The sequence below is a fragment of the Mus musculus genome, chromosome 1 (assembly GCF_000001635.26).
Source record: "Mus musculus strain C57BL/6J chromosome 1, GRCm38.p6 C57BL/6J".
NCBI classification, from domain to species: domain Eukaryota; kingdom Metazoa; phylum Chordata; class Mammalia; order Rodentia; family Muridae; genus Mus; species Mus musculus.
This window is the reverse complement of record NC_000067.6, coordinates 66,550,894-66,563,254: the sequence shown is the minus strand read 5'-3', so window position 1 is coordinate 66,563,254 and position 12,361 is coordinate 66,550,894. Positions and strand designations below refer to the sequence as shown.

Genomic DNA, 12,361 nt, shown 5'->3' with positions numbered 1-12,361 from the left:
AGACCCAAATTGGAATCCAGCTCAGAGGGAGGCCCCAAGGCTTGACACTATTATTGAGGCTATGGTGTGCTTACAAACAGGGGCCTATCATGACTTCCCTCCAAAAGGTCAAAGAAGCAGCTGAAAGAGTCAGATGCAGATATTTACACTCAACCAATGGACAAAAGCTGATGATCCCTGTGATTAAATTAGGGAAAAGCTGAAAGAAGCAACCCCACAGGAAGACCAGCAGTCTCAACTAACCTGAACCCCCAAGATCTCTCAGACACTGAACCACCAACCAGACAGCATATAACAAATGATATGAGGCCCCTAACACATATACAGCCGAGAAATGAGAAATGCTGGGTCTGGACTCAGTCAGAGAAGATGCACTTAACCCTAGAGAGACTTGGGGCCCCAGGGAGTGGGGTGCAGGTGGGGGTGAAGACATCTTCTTGGAGATAGGGTTGGAGGAGGTGGAGCATGTTGAACAGTTGGAGGGTGGCCCAGGAGGAGGAAAAGGTCTGGACTGTAAAAAAAAGGTTAAAGAGTAAATTTAGAAAAAATAGAAAAAAATGTAACCTTACATCCACAGATAAGTATAATTATTATCCCTTGTATGTTTTGAATAGAAATGGCCCTATATATTTGCATACGTAGGGAATGGCATTAGGAGGTGTGGCTTTATTGGAGTGGGTGTGGTCTTTTTGGAAGAACTCTGCCACTGGGGACAGGCTTTGGAATTTACAGAGGAAGGGAGACACACTGTGAGCCTTAAAGACACCTTTAATGATGTGGGGCAGACTTTCAGAACACCTGGCAAAGGGCTCTGGGTGATTTTACAGGCTTAAAAACAGAAGGAAAATAAATTAAAATATTTTAAAATTAATTAAATGACACAGGAAGCGAGAGGCTACAGAGTTGTCTAGCTGAAGTCACATGAAGTCATGAGATTGTCACTGTGTGGTCTGAATTTCTGGAAGATTCTGCAATTAGGAAACCTCATGCTCCAGACACTTTCCCTGTTCCCGGTCTTTCTATTTCCTCTGGATTTTAGATTTGTTTTATATATTGAATGTTTCCTTTGTGAAGGTGAAGCAGAGAATTGAGATACTAAACCAAACAGCTGGGCTGTCTTTTATCTGGGGACCTAGAAATATATTTACCAGGACACAACAGCTAATTGGAGGGTATAATTGCAATACATTCCTTTCCTTTGGGGGCTATGCCTTAGCTTGTTAAATGAGAAGAAATCTCTATGTTGCACAGGAACTTCCTATTTTTTGAAAGCTAAATATTTTATGATGGTCTCTAGGGAATAACATAATTTTTATTGCTGTACAATAAAATATAAAGTGCTTGCTGGAGTGAGGTATATGTTTATTTAAAACCAATGGGAATAAGCAATTTTGTGGGTCTCAGTATGTGTTAGAATCTTTTATTTCTTTTTTTGCCAGAGGGCATATGTTTCTGAGACAATGTTTATTACTTTGCCCAGAGTACTGAATTCTCTCCCTAGCTGAGATCACCCTGTAACAGACTCATTACCTGACAAGCTGCCTCTATCTGCTTCAACAGTAGCTGTGGGCAGGCTAGGGTGGGCATGAGTGATTAGTTCATGGCCTTGATAGCCAGTCATTTTCAGATTTACTCAAGTCATGGTCATGCTTTGTGTCAGTATTTAAAAAAAACAAATGTCTTTTGTTTTATATAATAGACTGGATGGACAGACAAACTTCCTTTGGTTTAAAACAACTAAAATGCTAGATAAATTTTTAATTTTGTTTTTCTTTTTAGTTCTAAGGTGAAATGAAAGACAGCAGAGGAAGAGTTGAAAACCATGCATGGAGGAGGGGTGGGATGAATTAGCAAGCATTTGCCTAGACAGCTGTTGGTCCACAAGTTAAATATCTAGGCTCAAGCTGCTAGGGGTCAGACCACACAGTTTCATGTCATGTTAATTCTGTTTGCTTGTTTGAGGTTAAAGGTCTCATTAGGTAGCCCAGGCTAGGTATCCTGAATGCTGTGTTTGTAGGAATATGCCTATAACTGACCTTTTACAAGATGCTAAAACTGATCTTTTACAAATAAAAAATGTAGCACTGCTCTTGAAACTTAAAATCCAAAAGGTAGGCTAAGCAAAGATTAGTTGAGTGTTTTTGTTTGTTAGTTTGGTTTTGTTTTTTAATATCAATACTATTAATGTTTGGGTCAGATCATCACTGTTTTCCTGGGTGGCGTACTATGAGCAACATATTTACCAGCATCTCTGGGATCTGTGACAGTTTCTACTGGTATAGTTACCAGTAGTTTGAAAACCTCAAATTCTTCAGACCTTGGGAAATATCATATGGTGGGCAGGCTTGCCCTGGATTAAGAATGGTAGGAATGGGGCTGGAGAAATTGCTCAGCAGTTAAAAGAAATGGTTACCCTTCTGGAAGACATGGGTTTGATTACCAGAGTCTACGCAGTAGTTCATAACCATCTGTAACTCCAGTCCTAGGGACTCCAACATCTGCAGGCTCCAGGCATACATGGTACATAGACATACATGCAGGCAAAATGCCCATACACATAATTAATTAAATTAAAGACCTGTGGGCTCTGACTCAATTATGATATCTGAACATTTTTCTAGGACACAGTACTGAGAGAAAAAGAAATGAAATAGAGGAGGCTGTCAAGGTCAGGGGATAAAATTAGACCTAGAATTTATCTATAATGTCCAGAAGGAAAGATCAGAGGAAATGTGAGGTGCCTTATAGCAAAGAGATGCCACCTGAGAATTTTCCAGAATAGATACAATATGCCCAGTGTGCAATTTAGAGTCTTCATGAGCTTCTAGATCAGTAGTTCTCAACCTATGGGCCATGAGCCCTTTGGGTCAAATGACCCATTCACAGTAGCAATGAAAATAAATTTATGGTTGGGGGTCACCACAACATGAAGAACTGTATTAAAGTGTTGAAATATTGGGAAGGTTGAGAACCACTGCTCTAGAAAAATATGAAAAAAGTATTTTAGTGAAACTGTAAACTATCAACAGGGACCAGAAGATATTAAAGATGTTTGGAATATGGTCGACCTCTGTTACTGATTGCCAGTAAGGAATATTAAGACAGGGGAATGAAATAATATCTTGAAAGGGCAGGAAGAAAATGTCAGCCTGTGACTTGCAATAATTCTGGCAGAAGGAACTTCAAGTTAAGGTTAAAAGAGACATTTGCAGAAAGACAGCAGCTGAGAGAGCAACTCTGGTTGACCTCTGAATCCCTCCTGGTGAAGCATACTTAAATAGGGAGCATGAGTTTGCAAACACCGTCGAGGTAAAAGGAGAAACATCCAACAGAATTTGCTAACTTTGGGGACATTTCAAGCATAAGGACTTGAGTTCGGATCCCAGAATGCACATCAGTCCAGGTATGGTACAGCTCATATGTAATCCCAGGGCTTCTAGGGCAGGAGACAGAAAAAGATCACTGGAAGCTTGAAGGACAGCTAGCTTGGGGTAGCCTGTGAGTAACACATCCTCACTCAAACACAATGGAAGCCAAGGGGTAATACCAGTAGTGTCTTCTGATTTCTACATGTGGTGGCACGTATGTGCTTACACTCACTCACACACACACACACACACACACACACACACACACACACACACACACAGGCAAATAATTCTACAGTAAAGGGATAGAGAAAGATACAAAATAAATATTTATCAAATCTATGTAAGAGCACCTTAATCCTTAGGTTGGAAATACAAAGTTGGTCACTCTGGAGCACCAGACTGGTAGAAATAATGATGTAAACAAGTACAAGCATAAGCAAGAACAGAGACGCATGAACTTTCATTACACAACTGCACCTGTGTGAAAGTCCCACAACTACCATGAAGCATGGGTTTTACACCAAGTGCAAAATTATAATCAGAATTGAATTCTTCTGTATATCTAGAAAACTATTCTGAATCAAGGCCCATGTGCAAAGACATACATGGAAGCGTCATTCAAAATTGCCAAAACTCTGGAAAAAAAAAATAGAAAGATCTTGCTAAAATAAGATGAATTTACAACTTCTACTATAGTTAACAAAACCATTCTTCAGTGTAAGTTAGTAGCACTAATTGCATCAGATGAAACCTAACATTAAACAAAAGGGAATGCATGACTTCACATCAATGAATCTCAAAATCTGGCAAAAGAGAGCAAAACAAAACAGCATAACAAAGCAGTGGTTCTGGTAGGCACAGGTATCATTAAGGGGGTAGGACTCTTAAAATCACTGGGCATGTCTTGTTTTGTAAGGTCTATCATGGATATGACCTTGACTTTTTTCTTAAATTTACCTATTTATAAGGCCAAATAATTGAACATAAATTCAATTTTTCTCCAGTCACAGACTAGAGAGAGTTTTACAGTCCCACAGAGGTATCAATATTCATGGGAATTGGTACTAAAGACAATGGACGTCGTTGTTAGTTGTGTCCATGCTAATAAATTACCCCCGAACTAGAAGTCACCATCTACCCACATTACAGGTTCACTGAATAAATAAGGAGAGAGTGTACACAATAAATGCCTGTTACCCACACTGCTTCTCTTTCCTCTTGTGCTGGCACATCCTGTAAGCTTACTGTGAAAAGGATCCTTTTTGTAAACTTAGAAAAAGTTACAGTTGTATTGGATGCATGTATACAAAAGAAAATGATTGTGAGGAGTAGCCGTGCTGGCCTTAAATCAACAACCTTGAATTACATGCTTCTAGTGATAACAGCAAGATTATTTAAAGCAAACAAACGAACTTGGCATTTGTTTGACTTGGCTCTGTAAGTTTCTAGTATTTCCTTCACCTACCAGCAGTCTCTGATTCTGAAGAAAAATGCTAATTTGAAAAAAGTCACATATAAATTGTATGATCAATGAAGCAATAAAAGCAAAAACTGTTTAATACAAAATTCAACTTAAGTCATACCTACAAACATTGGGACAAAATAGTGTAAGACACACGCAGGATAAAACGGACTATAATATAAATCTGAACTCAGTCCTTTTGTCCACTTCTGCCCAGAAGTCCTGAATGATAAAGAAGTCGAGTTTACAACTATGCCTTTATCTGTGTATCTGCACTTGTATCCTGTATACCTGCCTCTGTTTATATATGTATCTATGTATCTTTGTATGTATCTATGCATCTGTGTATGTATGTCTGTATGTGTATCATCTATCTATCTATCTATCTATCTATTTATCTATCTATCTATCAATCTATCATCTGTTATCTACCTCTACCTAGCTTAATATTCTTCATCTATCCATATCTGTTACTATCTAGTAACCTACCTATGTTTTCTATATCTCTGTGTTTTTATATTCATATTTATATCATACACATGAGCAAAACAAATGAATTAGAGAAAATATAAAGGTATTATAAAACAGAGGAATTCTTTCAAAGTAAGAAGCAGATGGATTAGATGCTGGGAGAAACCAAACACAGAGGGGAAATCTGTGACCATGAGAATAATCTTGAAGAACTTCTAACCTGAGTCTATATTGACAAACTACAGTTATATGAATGACAACCAGCACCAAATGCCACTTTGATTCAAGAACACAAGGCATCCACTTATGTGTTGCTTTCTTTCAGTTTTTTGTCAGCATTTACTAGCAAATTCCAAGTGTGCCTGAGTTTGGGGACCATATCCTAGCTTGATACCAACAAGTAAGATAATGTGGAAGTGCTTCATAAACTGTCCATAGATCGGAACTTGCCCTTATTAACCTCTACTCAATTCTCCCAATCAACATCTCCTTCTTCTGCATTGTCTCTTCCTCCTCTATCACCTTCTTTGCCATTTATGCTTTTATTCAAGTCAATGGGTCACTTTCATTGCTTGAAGATGGGCATTCCTTCTTTAAATTTTGACTGACTCTGACATCTGGGCTTTTGAACATGGGCACAATCCCAGGTTATGAAAAGCCTCCTAATACTATCCATCATTGCTCCAGAGCTGTACATTTGCTCCCAGTATATTTAATTATTGATGATTAGTGTATTTCCTCCTCCACTCCACATAGGCTACTCCATCAGTGGGTATCAAAACCAGAAATTGCTCAGTTCTTGGAGGCTAACAGATACCATTCATATGCACTCCACTGTACTTTTTTCTATAGGTTATTATGGACTTTATGAGACCAGGAAGACCAAACAGCTAGAATGAGTTCTGCAGGGAAAAGAAATGAGAGCCCAGTGATCTGGTAACTCTCTAGTCATAACTTTACATTTACAGAAATGAAAAAAAAGTCTATTTGCTGTGTTTTAATTCAGTCCAAGGATAGGAGTCACATTTCCACAACAAATAGAATTTATTTGTGGCTTGAAATTCCTGTACCACACTCTTTTAGAAGTTAAGAGGAACAGTTGGAAATCAGGTAGGTACAGAATCATTTTAATGAGAGCAAGTGTAACTCTACCACTTAGGAAATTTGAATATCAAATTGGTTAGCAATATTGTAATTAAAATCATCTTGATTCAGAAGCAGACATTAATTTATCCCAATGAAATTCTTCTTGGAGCATTCTTTTTGTGGCAAGCCTTGTGTCTCTGAAGGTCTTCATATCTCCATCTAGATCCTCAGAGTTTTCCACATGGAAAGGAATGCTCTCTATCATCAGTGAATATAAAAGATGATGCCTGACAAGTCTCCTTACTAGTAATGAACCATTTATCAAGATAGAGTTTTTGATGCTTTATAGATGAGGTTTGTGGGAAATTCATTAATTTTCTGATATAGATGCTAACTCTGGTCTATAATCGTTGTTTTCTTGATAGAATTTTCACAACTTTCTTCCTAATCTGAAAGAATCAATGTTGTCAAATGTTAAGAATCGCCAGGTTAGAGAACGAATGTGGTGTGAATACTTAAAGTTGAAGATATTTGTTTTCCTAGTATGCATTCATTATGCATTCCTACAATAAGAAGTATCTTTAAACAATCAGATGGTTTTTGAATTATTAAGAAAGCATTTGCAAGTTACTTTATTATAGGAGACTATATACATATATTTTCAATGTGTCCTGATACTAATTTTGATTTATTTAAATAACCGTTTGACAGAGAAAGCATATGGTGTTTCTATAATAGCCCTGTATGGAATAGAAGATTCTGCTCTGATCCCAGTTTTAGCATCAATTAGCATATGACCTTGAACAAAGTCACCTAAGCTGCCAGAGCTTTTGAAATTCTTAAAGTGGCTTCACATAATTTATATTGAGAAGAATCAGCATAATAGATACAAAATATAGGTTCTCCGAAGACAGAAGCCAGGCCTGCACTCCAGTCTACCCTTTGCTGGCTTTCTACCACTGGACTATAAGTTGGTCTTCCTGGTTCCAGGAGTTTCCTGTGGAAATACAGTAGACATGCTATAGATGTCAGTCATCAGCCTTGGGCCGTGGCACTCACTGCGAAGACTGAAGCACTGATGACCATACATAGAAAGCATAAGTATTGCAACTTTGTAGTTATTAATACCATTCCTGGCACACAGGAAAACCTCAGTGGGCAGCCATTAATTAGTTATTACATGCTAGTGACAGACAGTTTTAGCCTCAGTACTTGGGGAGGCAGAGGCAGACAGATCTCTGAATTTGAGGCCAGCTTGGTCTATACAGTGAATTCGAGGCTAGCCAGAGATATATAGTGAAACTCTCTCTCAAAAACAAACAACCCTAAGAACTAATACATGGAAACATAGGGCTGAGTGTTAAGACATTACAGGCACTGTGCAGGGGCTTTCTATTTAGAATCTCATCTAATCCTTGTACCAGACCTGGAAAGAAGGTTTGGTATTAGCATTAACCTTCATTTGTACAGTTGTTGAGCTAATAAATGGTTGGATCCAATTTTCAGCTCAGGCATCCTGAAGTTGTAATGCGCTTTCATATAGTAATAATCATACTGTTACACATGCTACCTCCCAGTGATTATTTATTAAGATTTTCCCTCTTTTATTTACTTCTCTCACCTTACCATCTTTTCTCCCCCTTTGACAATGAAATCTGATAAAACTAAACAGATATGAAGCCATCATTAGGGTTAAGACTACAGTTATGCTTTCCTCCATTGCTAGCATGAATGTGAATAAGGGTGAAAGAACTCTGTAACTTACTAAGTCCAAGGCAGCAGCTAGGATGGATGCATCAGGAATTGTCCCTGGCTCACAGCAGTTCAACAGGAATTGAAAACGTTTCATGCCTTGTCGGATTGCTCCCAGATTCACCACGTTTTTGCTTTTCCCACCATCTTGGTTGGGTGAAAGGTGGTCATCGAAACTGTGGCAGCCTGTAGGGGTTGTGTCATTGTGAAAGGAAGAGAATGAAAAGGATCATAAAGATGTTCCAAAGACATGCCAGTATGTTTCCTGTAGTGTTAGCCTAAAAACTCTTTCACACCCCTTCCCTGCCCTCTGCACCACTAAGATATTTGCTATGAACACCCTTTGATTTGAATGTAGGTGACATGTGACTTGTAAAAATTCAAGATATTCACCAAAAAACTTCAATGTAGGGTCAACATTTGCTAATGCATCTCTACAATGGTGGAGGAGCTGGAAATATTTTAAATAAGTATGAGTAAGAGGATATATTATGAACTTTTAGTTGAAAAAGAGTGTAAGGCAATCATTGGGAATGACAGCAACCCAAAGATATTTTCATCTCTCCCATGAAAGAGAATATTCTACAAATGGAAAAGTATAGTTAGTGTCTTTGTCAATTAGGGCAGCTATGAAATACAACAGGCCATCTCACATTTAAACAACAAATATTTGCCCCTCACAGCTCTATGGCCTATAAGTCTGATATTGAGTTCAAGTACAGTTGATTCTTCCAGGTTTGATTAAGTCCTGAAGTGGCCTTTTCTTATATTAGCATATAGTTATCTCATCTCTCATTTCTACAAGAGCATTACAATCCAGTCATGGTGGTGGTACCCTCATGACATCATCTCAACCTAATCACCTTCTCGAAGCTCCATTTCCAAATGTTACCGCACTGTGAGCTAGAATTTCATAACATGACCTTTGGGTAGATGCAAACATTCAATGCATAGCATATGGAAATCCATAGTCTATGGAAAGCATTCATTAAGAAGGAACATTTCCCATCCAACACTCCTGGGTTTATGTTGCAGGTGCATCAAATTAAGACTCCAGTGCTTAGAGAGAACTACAAGATATGTTTACAGCACAAGCCAGGTGACATTGAGCTAGCACGGCACATACCTCAGGATACACATTAGCTTCATTCTCAAAAAACAAGTGCAGAAACACTATCATTGCGCTGCTGCTGCTGCTGCTGCTGCTTATTCTGAACAGTAGAGAGATTATCTCTGAAATTCTACCGGAAATGGATAGAGTGGGAACTGACTGAAACGGTGAAGCTAACCAAGACCAGGGTTGTCAATGAGAGCTTTGAGAGTTTTCCTGCTTCTTCTTCTTCAGTATTAAGGATCAAATCTAACTCCTCATGTAGTAGACATGTGCCCTACAACAGACCAAAACTTCCAGCCTAGGAAAGCACTTAAAACCTTAGACTAAAATCTAGAGGTCTATGCTGAATTGCAAAAGAGACAGTTAAGTGGACAGGCTGATGATTATGACATACGTAAGCATAAGAAACACTGGGCCTTCATAAAGAATGCATCACCATGAACTAGGTGACACATATTTTTGATATAATCATAAAGGGATCAAGACCACTTTTGATAAAGTTTGATAATGCTTTTGTAATGAGGTGGGGAAATATTCATGTATTATTAGGAAATTAATGACATGGTTTGTTGAAAATCTATGCCCACAAATGATTAATTAAACATATTCAACTAGAACAACATCAGAGGTTGCAGCTTTCTCTTTTTCCTGTTCAGTAATAACACGATCAACTTGCATGAAAGCATGGAAATGTGTATCAATTCAGATGGATCAGAACAGTCCAGTTATGAAGAAAAGCTTTCTAGAATTCAAATTGGTTTTGAGTCTGCCCTTTAATTTTTCTTTTTCTGGATAAGTGATCTAACTGCATTCTATACAATAAAATAATAGACCTTATAAAATGGAGACTCAATAGTGACTACACCAAAGCATATCATGACATTCTTTGATAGGAAGATGAATTTGCAAAAGCTGACCAATCCAGATGAGCTATGTGATGAGGCTACTGATAACATAATTTTAATTCCTGCTCAGACGTTTGCTATAGCCACAGCTTAGTTATACAATTGACTATACTGATTAATTTTAGCTATGGCCTGCTGCATTCTATCTAAAACTCTACAGTTTACAATGTTCACCGTCTACCCTGAACACATGGGGGAAAGGATCAGGATGTGGTAGAGCTAGAGAAGCTTCCACAGAATTAAATCTAAAGAAATCAAAGACATTTACTCAAAAGAGATCAAAAGAAAGAACAGGAAGTGAATAAGAGGGGTTATGGCACTATGCGTAGCTGTGTATGTGTGGCTACAGATGTTATCACTAGGACAAACCATCAAGTTTATGGGCAAATGTATTTTCGGGTTACAAGGAAAGATTTGCTAACAAGTAAAGCTGCCTAGCCCTAGAACAAATTGCCTTGTAAACTTGCACACTCCCCCTCAGCAGAGGGACGGTGACCACCTGTCAGCCATGCGTTGAACAGAATTCTGAAGCTGACATGGTGGGTGGATAGGAGGTCCTGTGACTCACAGATTCTAACAAGAAAAGACTGTGTCTTATTCTCTGCACACTCAGTACCCACCAGGGGGTGAGAATCACAGTAAATGTCTCTTCAACCAAACTGATAATAGAGAGGCTATAGATAGCAGTGAAAGACACATTTAAAGAACAATAGGGAAAACAATATAAATAGAAAATTACCATTTTTTAAAAAGACATTTTCAGAAAAAAAGAAATGGACCAGTTAGTTTAAGTAACTGAAAAGAAGAAAAGGCCAATGGGATTCTTTGACTATTGATTTTTACCAAGACGCTTGAAGAAATTCTCCTCCTCTTCTCGTCCATTCTCCATCCCACTCCCTGGTCCACCTTCTGAGAGCTTGACAGCGCTGGTGAACTTGACCTGAGAAGAAAGGAAAGCGATCAGCTATCCAGCATCCAATCATTGGATTATGCTAGCCCTTGGTTTGAAAAATAAGTTGTTTAGAATGTGAAAGTGAGTTTGTCCTTTTGGTTTACACGTCAAGTAATTTAGTACATCCCCATGGGCCCCAAAAGATGTCACTATAACTGCAGGTGCAAGGAATACCAAGTAAGAGATCAGAAGCTGAATGTGAAAATGATTTAGTGAACAACACAGACATGTGTGGTGTTTATTCTGATCAAGTCCAAACGGACAGCCACATTTATCTTTAGTGAACACTACCACAGTTGAAAATCAGGCCAATGAGGGAAAAAATGAGTATACTATATTAAATTTACAAATCAATTTGTAGCATATAAATATCCCTCCCTCCCTCCCTCCCTCCCTCCCTCCCTCCCTCCCTCCCTCCCTCCCTCTCTCTTTACTCCCCTAGAATCGAATGTAGGAGCTGACATGGGCTAGGGAAGTAAGTGCTCTGTCACTGAGCTACATCCCTAGCCTTCTTGTTAACTTGCTATATTGAACCAGACACTCCCTAAATTGACCAGGCTACTCAGGCTAACCTCTCACTCATTGTATAACCCAGGTTGGGCCTGAACGTAGGACTCTGCCACTAAGGTCCCCAAGGCACTACCAGGCCTGGCTCCATGTCTCTTTTAAAGCAGTGACATTTCTTCATGATCCTGACTTTAGGTCAACTCAATGCAATGTAAATAACAGCACATAAACACATAAAGGAAGGGAGGAGGCAGGTAGACTCCAGTAAGTGTCTGATATTTTTCACACACAAAAAAAGAAACTGCTTAAGAATTCCACTTCTGTTTCTTTAATTTCTGTCACCTGCTATATCCTTCATATGTAGATATAGTTGGAGCTATAGATATTTTACTGCATCTTTGTTATTTTCATTTGTATTATAGTTTACCACTTAAACATTTTACTTTCCATTGCTTGTCTAATTTCTGAACTTATTCAACTCCAAAGATCCTTTAACACTTCCTCTGCGCTCACCATTCTTCAATCCCAATAATTTTTAATCAGTGACCCCAATATTCACTTCATGAGCAATGTCCTGTTTACCTTGGAGCTTTGCCTGATGAAAGACAGGCGATCCACAGAGCTAATGTCCAGGAGGTCCTCTACACCATCTGCCAGGCCAGAGAGGGAGGAGCGCTTCAGCCAGTTTCCTAGTTAATGATATTTTGAAAAATTGAGCATTTGCTCTTAAATGAATGAAAC

General features: G+C 38.6%; 1 protein-coding gene across 21 annotated transcripts in view; it reads right to left on the bottom strand.

The window, feature by feature from the left end:
- The window catches only part of Unc80 (unc-80, NALCN activator), a 231,236-nt gene that overhangs the window by 135,896 nt on the left and 82,979 nt on the right, over positions 1-12,361 (bottom strand). For all 21 annotated transcript variants that reach the window (XM_017321274.2, XM_017321275.2, XM_011238547.3 and 18 more), the window contains exons 20-22: positions 12,203-12,309; positions 11,005-11,101; positions 8,156-8,328 (exon numbers count right to left, since the gene is read on the bottom strand). In XM_017321274.2, coding sequence (XP_017176763.1) covers positions 8,156-8,328; positions 11,005-11,101; positions 12,203-12,309 — 377 coding nt within the window. The remainder of the gene's footprint in view (positions 1-8,155; positions 8,329-11,004; positions 11,102-12,202; positions 12,310-12,361) is intronic.